At 37.1% G+C, this 12,424-nt stretch overlaps 1 protein-coding gene across 8 annotated transcripts in view; it reads left to right on the plus strand.

Annotated features, from left to right (window-relative positions):
• Positions 1 to 12,424, plus strand: part of SATB1 (SATB homeobox 1) — a 92,316-nt gene that overhangs the window by 42,716 nt on the left and 37,176 nt on the right. For all 8 annotated transcript variants that reach the window (XM_064673388.1, XM_064673419.1, XM_064673380.1 and 5 more), the window contains 2 exons: positions 2,638 to 2,749; positions 5,091 to 5,545. In XM_064673388.1, the coding sequence (XP_064529458.1) occupies positions 2,638 to 2,749; positions 5,091 to 5,545 (567 nt within the window). The remainder of the gene's footprint in view (positions 1 to 2,637; positions 2,750 to 5,090; positions 5,546 to 12,424) is intronic.

Here is a 12,424-nt window from a genome sequence, read left to right on the forward strand (position 1 = left end):
ATATGCCTCCAGTTTAGACTGTGTATCTCTGAAGACCACTAACTCATAGGCTTAATCTTAACTTTTAGGCCATAAGCATGCCAGACATGCATATATGTAGATTGACATTAAAATGTACTGTATTTCTACAGTAATAGGAAATTCTATAGCAAAGTGCATCTCTCTGCACTGATGTGACTGCAAGTTTGATGACAATAAGTAAAGCAGAGAAACAATGAAATTCAGTGTTGTCAAGTTATTTTCTGAGTTAACAAGGTAGTAATATTTTATCTGGCTTGTAAAATTTTGCCTTCAGTGAATTAGTAAATAAATCATTGATTCCTCCTGATGAGGATTCTTAGCGTAGGTAATATCACTTGAATGTTTGCATGAAGTGTTCTTGAAGAAAATGCAGGATAATTTTCATTTTTAAATGTGTTTATAATGTCTGCCTTTTTTTTTTTTAATCTACTTTGAAGAGCAGGGGCAATATCCCAATGTTAGCCATCAAAGCTTGAAATTCACATTGTGTCAAAGAAGTTAAAATTCCTAGCAGTATTACTTAAACAGACCAGTCCTCTATTTCGTTGTAAAGTAACTGCATTAAATTTATTCCTGAAGAAGCAGGGAGTTTCACAAACTGCCATGTCATTTGTATATCATCTTTATAAAATGACGTGGACGAGAGGACTAGGAAATCTAAGACAAACACCTTCATCAATAATAGGTAATTTACTAAAATTATTACTAATATACATGTTTTCATGCTTACTAAAGTTAGTTGGGCAGGAGAAGACATCTGAAAGGGGCAAAGTAAAATGAGAGAAAAGCCACCTTGGAGTTTAAATGGCATCCACAAAATATGCATGAGCTGATATGGGATAGTGGCCCATGAGAGGTGCAGTTCCCTATTTTGCACATACCGATCTGCAGGTTTTGCATGTAGAGTACCTCTGTGGTCATATAATTTACCAGATCCACAAGACTTTTTAAATTATGCCTTATGTATCTTGTGCCCATGTTTAAGATGGTTTAATCTGTAAAAGAGCTTAAAAGATAATTTTGTACATATTAGACATTAATGATACTGCTATTTTACTGGAAATTGAAATTGGGTTCAGCTGGGCTTGGTTCAGGTCATTCAGGCTAGAGTTGCAGTAGTCTATTAAGATTTCACTCTCCTTTTATACCACTGACAAAAGGCTTCTAGCTAATTTCAGAAATGCCAGATTACTATCAAGAAATGGCAAGAATTTTGGTGATTCAGAGAAACATTAAAATAGCTAGCTGCTGAGTAGAGGGTATGCACATTCGGCATAAATAATACTGCCTCACTCTAGCAGTTCTGAGCCTCCACAAGTAGCTTGTTACTGAGTAATACCTTAGAAAATGGTTATAATGAACTTCACTAAGATCAATAATCAAGGTACATTTAGTCAGAAGCTGAACTAGCTTTATAAAAGAAGACTTATAGTAATATTTATTGCATTTTTACTCCAAACTCTTTCTTCCAGTGTTTATTGCAGTTTATGTAACAAAGGGTTGATGCTGTGCATCGATTTTGTGACAGTACAAATATATCTTAATGTTACGTGCTCAATAGCGAAGAAACATAATAATCAGGGCTTTGTCTTCTTGACTGTCATTTTCTTGATACACTGGACAGTTCTTGTAGTTAAACAAAAAGTAACTACTTTCCACATAGAAATTTAAAGGGTGACAAAGTTCAGTCTATTGAAATTATATTTGCTAATTTTGTTGTTCAGACGTCATATATTGAGTATAGTTTTCAAGTTGGAGCATTATCTCATTTTGCAAGGCTTAGTCTTAATTGATTTTGTAAAAGAATGTACTGGAACTGGAAGTTTTATGCATTGTAAATTCTACTATTTTAAAATTGGTCAGAACTGAGCAGAAGGTAAATTTCTCACTGTAGCTATCTGATATCTTGAGAACCTTTGAGAAAAAAAAATCTCTGTCATCCTTTGGTCTATTTTACAGCTAATATTCAGTTACAGAATTAGACATGACAATAAGCTTTTCATAAGCCTGTTTTTGCAAATCACTTAAAATACCCTGTTTAGGAAAAGCAAGGCTGGGTTCATTTTGGGTTGTTAGATACATATTTTATTCTGCTATAAACCTCTTTTTTCACCCTATTCATAAGTCATTCAGGTAAACTTTGATGCTACAGTTTTCTGGGGTTTGCTCTGTGATGAGTGGCACAGAGAAACTGGACATGGGTAACTTGGGTCACTGCTTGCATTTGTGAAGGCAGTGTAGAATATGTATGCCTGTAAACTTGTGTGGGTATATGAAGGGTCACTCAAATTTGGAAGAAGGAATAGGATGAACAAAATTCACTTTCAAGATTAGCATCTTCCGTCCAGAGTGCGTTTCATTGCCTGATGTTTCTTGGTCAATAACTTTGTTCTTCCCTTAGTACATCTGCTTTTTTTTGCACCCATTTACGGTATACCTTGGTTTGTTTTCGTGCTCAATTAATGAGTTTTTTAAAAGGCTTTGGAAGATAGGATTAAAAATGCAATATGGTTCTCAAACTCTAAAAAAATAATGGTTCAACAATTCAAATAATTTGTGCTTTGACTTGTACTGCTCTGTATTATAGATATTTTTTTTCTTCTCCCCTTTTCACAGAGTATGATTTCTTCCATTGTGAACAGCACTTACTATGCAAATGTCTCAGCAGCAAAATGTCAGGAATTTGGAAGGTGGTATAAACATTTCAAGAAGGCAAAAGATATGATGGGTAAGCAAAAAAAAAAAAATTGCCTTGATGGTGGTTACATACCATTATGTGTCACATTGAGGTCTGTCACAGTCATATAAGAAGCCAGTTCCCTTCACAATAAGTTTAAGATGCTTTTGATGAGTAGATGTAGAAAGTACATATATAGTGAAAGAATTCATTTAAATAAATATTTGCTATCGAAACAGCCAAGCTGACTTGGGTTGCCAGAGATGTAAAGCTGTCATTCTGTAAATTTAGAGATCTTCTACCACCCAGAATAATTGTTTAGAAAACCTGTTCCTGGAACTGTGACGAACTGATTTTTTAATGTATGTGGTTTTTTCTTGCTCTGGCTAATGTATATTTAAAGAAACAGGTTTCTATAACTCTCACTACATCCCAGCAAGAATGATATAATTTTATAAATTCATATCTTTCTCTAACTTTGGGCCCTAATTTCCATTAATTTTAACAAATATTTGTTGTGACAATTGTTTGCTTGTTGTAGTAAGTACAAGTAAATTATTGGATTAAAAAAGTCTATCACTGGGACATATTAATTCTGTGATACCTTTTCTCTTTCTTAAACCTGTTCACATAATTTTAAACACTTCATATCAGAAAACTTTTAAATAGATTTCAACAGAATGGAGAAGGGGGTCCTCAATTTGGATTGACTTTTGAGCTTGACTTAGCTTTCAGTATTTGAAGCAAAATCATTAATCTACCAAAACGGGTTCCTTGCCTTTTTATAGCTTAAGGCTATAATGAAGACAATGCATCACTTTTGTGATAATTGCTTGAATTACTATTCTGAGTGAATGGCCCACTTGGGTTGGTCTCTACTTTCCACGAGTGAAAAAAGGCAGCTTCTTTCCTTAATCTACTTTGTGCCTTCTGTGCAACACTAAAAGCCTTCTTCTGAGACCACCAAATTTGGTGGTAAGACTTCAGTTGGTTTCAGGTGGTCCATGTGTGAGGCACCAGAGTGCCTGCATGGGAGAGTGATCTTTCCACAGCAGCCTCTCCCACTTCCTTTGCAGCAGCACTCTTGCATGGCACAATCCCTGTAAAATTTTCCTTATGTGGCCTGCCAAGACAGGTTCACCATCCATTCATCTGGGGACAGTAAAGTCAGGGAATAGGAAACAAATGTGGTTTTGTGTATTCCTGTGGAACCTAATGCTGGGGGGAGAGGCAGCACTGCCACCAAAGCCACCTGGGTGAGGAGTAGCAGGGCCTCTGCTTGGGGACTGATCCAGGCTACGGAAAATAGAACTCTCTGCAGAACAACTGGTTTGGTTTTTATCTATTAAGTTTCTGCTCATGATAGGACAGGGGAGAAAGACAGAGATGTGAGTGGGAATCCAGGTGATGATTTCTTCATCCAACTCTCATCCTTGTGGAGGAAAGGGTGGCCTTGCGCTGATGACTGTTAGCGAAGATCGTAATTACTATGCTTTAAAAAGAAACTGCTTTAAAAAGAAAAACAAACCAAAAACCTTTACTGTTTAAGAAAAAAATTGCTACTGGACTTTGAATTTTTAAATAAATCGTATTTTCTTAAGGCTATTTTCAGACCAGAGCTGCTAAAGCTCTAGAAGTGAGATAGTTTAAAATAAAAAAAAATGACATATGTTGATAAAAAGGAAACTCCTTTATATCAGCCTAGAGTTATTTTATATTGTTTAATCATGCACAAGAGGGGAACTGGAAGAACTCTTGTAGTTTAAGAAACTATGTTGTTAATTAAAAAGGAGGGTGTGTCAAGGCAGATGAGTTAATATAAGAAAAAAATTCAACCATGTTGCAAGTCACTGAAAAAAAACATGCGTACATGGTTGCAAGATAAAGCAGCCCATCTGTGTAATTTACATAAATTATACTAGTTCCTAACAGTCCCATACAATTGATGCAGCATCTAGAAATTAGCAGAGCCTGGGGAGGTCCGCACCTCACCCTACTTGTTACAGATTTCCAGTGGCTGGGAACTGCAGATGTCGTGTCAGGGACATCATGGGAGGAACAAAAACAGTCACTGGGGGCTTCTATCTCTCTGGGTGGGGCATGCTTTCCCATAACAGTCCTCTTTACCCTGCACAGATGCACTTAGTGTTTGCACTTACTGTTTGCCCTACATTGTCTGCAGTACAGAGAGTGGTTTTTTGTCTTTTGTCTTTGCCCTACAAGGTTGCTACCTTGTCCAAAGTCCACTGTTGGGATGCAGCAGCCCACTCTTGACTGGGTTGCATTGCGCCATTTTGTATTTGTTTCTTTTTATAGCATGTCTTGCAAGGACAATCAAGTTTGTGATTTTCAATCTGATGTTGGCGTTTTCAATGTTTCTTTTCCACTGTAGTTGAGATGGATAGCCTTTCTGAACTATCCCAGCAAGGTGCCAACCATGTCAACTTCGGTCAGCAGCCGGTCCCAGGGAACACAGCCGAACAGCCTCCATCTCCTGTTCAGCTTTCTCATGGTAGCCAGCCATCAGTTCGGACCCCGCTTCCAAACCTGCACCCTGGACTTGTATCTACTCCCATTAGCCCTCAGCTGGTAAATCAGCAGCTGGTTATGGCCCAGTTGCTGAACCAGCAGTATGCAGTGAACAGACTTCTAGCCCAGCAGTCCTTAAACCAACAGTACTTGAACCACCCTCCTCCTGTCAGTAGATCCATGAACAAGCCGTTGGAGCAACAGGTCTCAACAAACACAGAGGTGTCTTCCGAAATCTACCAGTGGGTCCGTGATGAACTGAAACGAGCAGGAATCTCACAGGCAGTATTTGCACGTGTGGCTTTTAACCGAACTCAGGTCAGTTGTCTTTTTTATTTATTTTTTTTTTAAGTCTAAGAGTCCCTTTTTTCTCTCTCTAGTTAGTAATTGCCATCTTTAAGTCTCTGTCCTCATTTCTACCTTGTCGCTTAGATCCTTTGAAGGAAACATGCTTCCTTGCAGGGCCATTGTCCCCGTTGATACAGTACCAAAATTTTCAGGGATTGGTTTGTGGAAATAGCTACTGTTTTTACAGAAACCCTTGTTCCTCTCCATAAACCATGTGATGGTTTATGACTAACTGAACCTTCCCTGGAAAGGAAATGAAAAGCTTTGTGCAGAACCATTCACAAAGTCACCCAACAGATTGCCTTTTGTGCTGCAGTTGTACCCGTACTGACCACATACGCAGGTGTACCGGAGATGATCTTTTATTCATGTTCACATTTATTTTTAATATTTTCTAGTGAAAGTCTTAATAACATCTTTTCAGGCTTCTGAAAAGATTAAGAATCAAAGGCTTTATCTTTAAAGAATCTACTTTTTACATGTATTTCTGTAGTTTGTTGTAAAAACAGCAGTTGCTGAGCTTGCCACTGTCCACGTCAGAACATATACTTCAGCTCTTCAATGCAGAAAAAGCTAGCCTTAGCAAAGCTGATAAGTAACACTAAAATGTGTTATTTTTTACACCTGTTTTAGAAGCTAACCCTGTTATAATTTATTCTGCTCTATGAATTTAACTTAATGCCATGTTGCATGGAATTTAATCAACCAGAAATTATGGAAGAAATGTCAGTATATTCAATGCAAATAATAAGATCTCAACATTTTAGAAGTATGTTTTAACAGAAAATAAAATATTTTAATGGTATTTTTTTTAATAGGAAATATGGTAAAAATACAGAGGTAAATTTGCTTTGGATTCCACATTTGTAAACGAAAACATGTACTTAGGGAATAATTTGTCCATTGCAGATTATAGTATAACAAAAAAATTGTAATTTGGGCTTCTGTTGAAACAGCTTTGTTTGTCCCTGCGTAGCTTAGAGAATAAAAATTCCGTTTCAAATGCTCTGGTACCAGGTTTGAATCAGCATGTCATTTGTAATTGTTCTGAATTACTATTGCTTTAAAATTTTGCATACTCCTTTTGCTAAAAGAGAGTCATTGTGTGAATTCTCTGTAGAGCTCTCTGTTAGTGTGTCTTTCCTCTTAACAGCAGAGGAGCTTTTCAAGATCTGGGTGTCTCATACCAAATTTCATGATATACATGAACTCATGCAAGGATTGCTTGTTAGGTTAGGTCCAGGCAGTTTCAGTTGTTACATTTAAAATTAAGTGACATAGAGTCTTGTTTAATACAATGTTTAAAAATTTAAGTATTGATACTATAAAGTATTGAAGCAGTAATTGTAGCTTCATGTTACAATGGTTTGCAGCTGCCATCTTACCTGGACAAAAAGCCAAGCAAGCAATTCAGGAAATAAAGTTTATTTTATATTTACTTCTCTCTCAGTCTTGTCTAAAAGCACATTGTTTTCTCTCAACTTTCTTCCCCCTCTGAAGTAAATTTTTCAGTTGTTGTCAGCTAGTTTTGCATACAGCTTTTGGCATATCCTTTGTGCATAAGCGATACTTGTTACCTGAAATACAAGGATGGTTGATTCTGACTGGGCATTGAATTGATATGACACAGTATGAGAAGATGCCCTTTAGATGTGATGAATGCAACTGTAGAACTAGATTTCTAGTGCAAATACTGACTCTACTTTTGTATTCGTATTATTATTTACACTAATATATATTAAAAATATGTATTAGTGTGTATTTTTCTTACTACAAATGTTCTTAGATATTTGTTTAAAGTTCAGTTCTTCCACGGATGTTGTGGTTAACCAGCTCAGTAAAAGGTGTTCAAAGTGACCCAAAACTGGGAGGAAACCCTGAAATGATATTTGTAAACAATTCCCTTGAAGAGATATGAAATAGATATAGATATGAAATAGATATATATTTTTTGACAATTTTCAACCAAATCTACTTGAAAGAATACAGAGTAGTATCCCTATAGCCTACAAATTGTGCTAGCTAATCAAGTTAGCATTTGCAGTTGGATACATAAGATTTTGCATTGTTTTTTATGTATTGTGGAAAATGTGATGAGCAAAAAGGCAAAATACTAGGAGCCTAGACAGTATTAGTCTCAGTTTTGCCAAGAAATATCTCAGCGTACTTTTCATATGAAGCAGAGCCCCACTGAAATAGGAGTTTGTTGTAGGCACATTTCACCTTTGCAAACCTTTTGCTAATTTTACCCACAGTGACAACTAATGTCCAAGGATAAACACAGGAACCAGCAATTCTTAGATGAAAACCTTTAGATTTGTTCTGTTTGCTGTACTTCTGAACTCATCACAGCTTATTCCAGAATACATCACAGTTAGCTGGAGTTAAGGCAGCACTTAAATAACTGATGCTATTTAGAAGTTATTTTCTAATATTGATGTAATATCTTGTCTTTTTTTTTTTTTTGTGTGTTTGGCTAGTGCAAGTGAAAATGCTTGTTTAAATCCATCTACTATTTTCTGAGATAAAAAGCTAACTCAGGCTTACCACTGACATTTTTGAAACTATCATAACTATATTTGAGACATGTCCAGGGACTAGATCATGCCATCAGTTTCTAAAGACGTAAGAACTCACTGATATTGGTTAGGAGTTCTGTGCAAGAAAGATCTGGTGTCAAGATACAGTCTCAGATGAGGGGAGAGATTTGCTTTCAGTGTAAAAGTTAAGGAAGGAAATGATCTATAAATTAAGAGTAGTTTAACTTAATGTTTAGTCAATAAAATGGACTTTGGTGAAATTAGAGAATTTGGTGGTGGGTTTTGGTGGGAAGGTAGCTTAGTGTGGTAATTCAATACTTGGACCTAATTTTCAAGATTTTTTGATTTGGGGGCAAAAATGTTGACTGGAAATATTTCTACTTTTCCCCAGTCAAAGGAAAGAAATTGGTAAAAATAATTCTGAAAACTAGAGTGTCTATTAAAAAAATTATTATTATTATTATCTATTTATAAAGCAGAAAAAAACCCTTAGCCACACTCTAGAAGTGCGTCCTTAAGAAAGAGAGGGTATGACTTTAATATCTTCTTGAATAATTTCCCCCAACCTTTAAGTTCCAAATGGTAATTTCAAAACTGAGTTTTTAGGAATATGTCTTGTCAACTTTAATCGAAGTCCAGATATTTATAACTTGAATGAAAATTCACATCTATACAGGCACAATAGAACAACTGTATAGGAAGCAGAAAAAATTTTGAAGGGCGGAGCGCCTTTCCACAAGAGAAATTTCTCTGTGCTCCTTCTAGGAAGGCTTCAGAGTACAGTCAGATCTGGAGTTTTGCTTGTCTGTCAGGAGTTGTGATTCCAGTTCACTGGATATAAAGAAATAGGTTGAATCCTGTTAGCACCTCTTTGCAGTGTACCATGGAAAAATTTTGTTGAGTCACGATTTGTGCTAGCAGATCTGAGTTTCACCCCAAGCAAGACTACCAAAGGGTCTCTCTGTTTGCCTGGGTAATTTTGGTAAATTATGTTTCAGCTGCGAGTTCACCGAGTGAATAAACATGGTATTTTTTCCAGCTGATATCAGTGCACTTTACAGACACCTCTGCTGTTTTGAAAGAGCAAATTCAGTATTTTCTTGTGCTTTGCTGGCCAGAAAATGGCATTGTTGTCAGTTCACTGTCCTGGGTGGCCCTGAACAGCTGTTGGATGACAGTGACGATGCATTGGGGCAGGCCCCCAAAGCATGGTGCAGCAGCCTCCCATCAGCAGAGAGGCTCTGCCTGCCCCTTTACATGTGCAATTAAACTGGGAGTTTCTCTGCTCTGTTTTGTTCTTAGAGCTGGAGCAAAGCACCAACATTTGTTGGGCTGAACCACCTTCAGCGCCCTAAACAAATAAATAAATTCCTCTCCCATTTCTGTTTTGTGTTTGTAAATGTAAACATGAGTCAGGAAACGGAAGGCTTGAGTTCCCACAGCAAGTCTGACATTTGACTCAAAGGTGTAGCTTAGCCTGGTGCATGGCAGGGTGACGAGTCCGCGCTGCGTGAGCAAGGAATTGTGTTAGTCATGGTTGTGGTTGGAACTGTAACTGAAGGCTGCCTGTCTCAGTTTGTGTACACATTCAGCCATAAGGTTTGCTGTGTGAACTTGGGTGCTGTTGTACGAAGGTGATCTCTTGGCTCCATCTTCACGAAAGAAAACTCTTTGCTTCTTTTGCCATGTCTGACTATTGTAATTTTTCTTCTTCTCAGCAGTGATAATGTTTGATCTGAAGGTTTTTGAGTACTTCCCAGTGTTTCTGCTGGATAACTTTTATCTCTCCCTCCTTTCTACTTCACTCCCATGTTTGTTTAAAATATCAGCTGCCAGGACACATTGCCTTTCATTCTTATATAAAGCCTGTTCTCATATATGAAAACTTCTGTGAATTTAGGACTGTGCTCATGCTAATTCTGGGCAATTGCTATATCAGAGGAGGATGCCTGGATGCAGTAGACAGCTCCATGTAATTGTAAAACAAAATCTGAGTTTACACAAACCACCTTCTCAGGCACTGTTTTTTTTCCCTTCCCTTTTGTCTTTGGCACACTTCATTTTCCAGTAAAATGAAAAATGAAGATGGATTATTCAAAATTGATAACAGTAATGGACCATCATGTAATGTTTTATTGAATTTGAGTTCTGTAAATTATGTGGTAGAGAGAAATTTGCCTGCTTAAGTATAACAGAAATTGCCACTGTATTCATATAATTCTTCGTAGTGTAATTTAAGAAAAAGCACGCTATCCATATCACTATTGAATAAAAGGTAAAAGGTGCTATTACACTATCATGACAGCTCTCCTCTTGCTACTAAACGACATAGATAAATGTGTCTGCTTATAACTTACTTGGCAGGGATCCAGGCTTGTGGGTGGAGCTTGTGAATAATCTGCCACCTGGACATGGGATAGGAGCACCCTGCAACCTAGAGGGATAGCATTCAGGGATGTTCTGCGTGTTTTGGGAAGGTTTGGGCAAATTGCATTTTTCTTCTGGGAGCTTTGAAGTTCTATCAGTCTGATAAAATCTATCTGAATCAGTGATTACGTTCAAAGAGGAGACAAACTGGGGGCCAGACAGGCTGTGTTTTTGTTCATATTGGCAAACACTTTAATTTATCTCCATTTTTAAAGAATTCGTAATGAGCTTTTGAAAGCCCTGATAATATTTATTGAACATTTTTGTGCCATTAGTAATGAATTATACTTGTAATAACATGTAAACTGTCTTTATTTTCAATGAAACCTGGGAACATTTTAAGAAAATACATTTCCAGTGCAAAAAGAATGCAAGGGAGGAACAGTGAGGAGGGCTCCGAGCCTAACGGTGTTTATAATCTCTATGCAAAACAGATTTAGTTTTTAAACAACCTGAGGTACAATATGAGAAGATCACACCAAGACCAGTATCTTGGCAAACCAGTTCAAGCCTGGTAAATTGAACAGTAAATCTCTGCATATTAGCAGGGGTCAGGATGTGAGAGCTGACATTTTCTTTCTAGGATTTTTCCCATTGTACATTTTGTCTAACAACTTCTAGCCAAAGTTTTGTGTTCAAAAATTGAAGCAGTAGCAATAAAGTAATATTTGAAGCGGGCAAACTGTATGCTAAGACTTTGCTTGCAGCTGGTACTACATCTTGTTTTTCATGTTCTTTCGTCACATATTCTGACCTTTAGGTTCAGAGCCCTATAAGTAAACTCTTCCTTGCCTTTTCCCAGATCTTTCATCTACCCTCCTCTCTCTGCATCTCTGTTCTCTACCCTGCTCCCATCTCAGGTAAAGAGCTAGCGATGGGAGAAGGAGAAGGGAATGAATACTTATGGCATTTCTAATTACCAAAAGGTGTCCCACAGCAACGGAAATGCAAGAAAAAGAAAAAAAAAACCATTTTCTTTATTTCCTTATTTCACTGAAAGGGAAAAGTTATACGAGAAAACCAGCCTTTTTTACCTTTTTTAGCTGCCCGCTATGTGACAAAGGCTTATACAAGTGAATATTTTCTATTATGAGCTAAAGTATTTTTCAAGGACATTTCCTGTGGCTGACAGTGGCCTTACTGTTTGTAAGGAGTCTTCCTTCCTGACAATGATCACTCCACTTGAGTTTAGTTTTTCTTGACGCTTTTTTCCTGGTGAGGTTGTTTTCAGCTCTGTAGCAGTCAGAAACCACATGTTTAGAACTACCCAAAAGGAGGTTGTAGCGATGTGGGTGTCTTCTCCCAAGGAACAAGCGACAGGATGAGAGAAAATGATCTCAAGTTGCAGCAGGGGAGGTTTAGATTGGATATTTGGAAAAATTTCTTCTCCAGAAGTGTTATCCATCATTGGAACAGGCTGACAGGGAAGTGGTAGAGTCACCATCCCTGGAGGTATTTAAAAGATGTGTAAATGTGGTACTTAAGAACATGTTTTAGTGGTGGACTTGGAAGTAAAGGGTTAACGGATGGACACTATGATTTTAAAGGTCTTTTCAAACCTAAATGATTCTATTCTGTTCTCTGCATCCTGTGCTCTGCAGACAGCTTTGCCATGTCTCCATTTTGGTGTACTCAGACCTAGAAAAAAATGGTAGACACAAATTTAATTTCCATATTTGCTAACAGGGAAATTTATTATTATACCAATCATTAAGAAAAAATGTAAAACTTATACGTGACCCAAATGCCACTTTTGTCAGTAAATCATTGCACCTTCTACATGGTTTCTGACTGGATACAACAGAAAAAAAGAGAGATCAAGAAAAGTGATAAGAAAGTATCCCCCAAGACTATTATTTTTTTTAATACTCCTCTGAAATAT

Source organism: Pseudopipra pipra, chromosome 1 (assembly GCF_036250125.1).
Source record: "Pseudopipra pipra isolate bDixPip1 chromosome 1, bDixPip1.hap1, whole genome shotgun sequence".
NCBI lineage: Eukaryota > Metazoa > Chordata > Aves > Passeriformes > Pipridae > Pseudopipra > Pseudopipra pipra.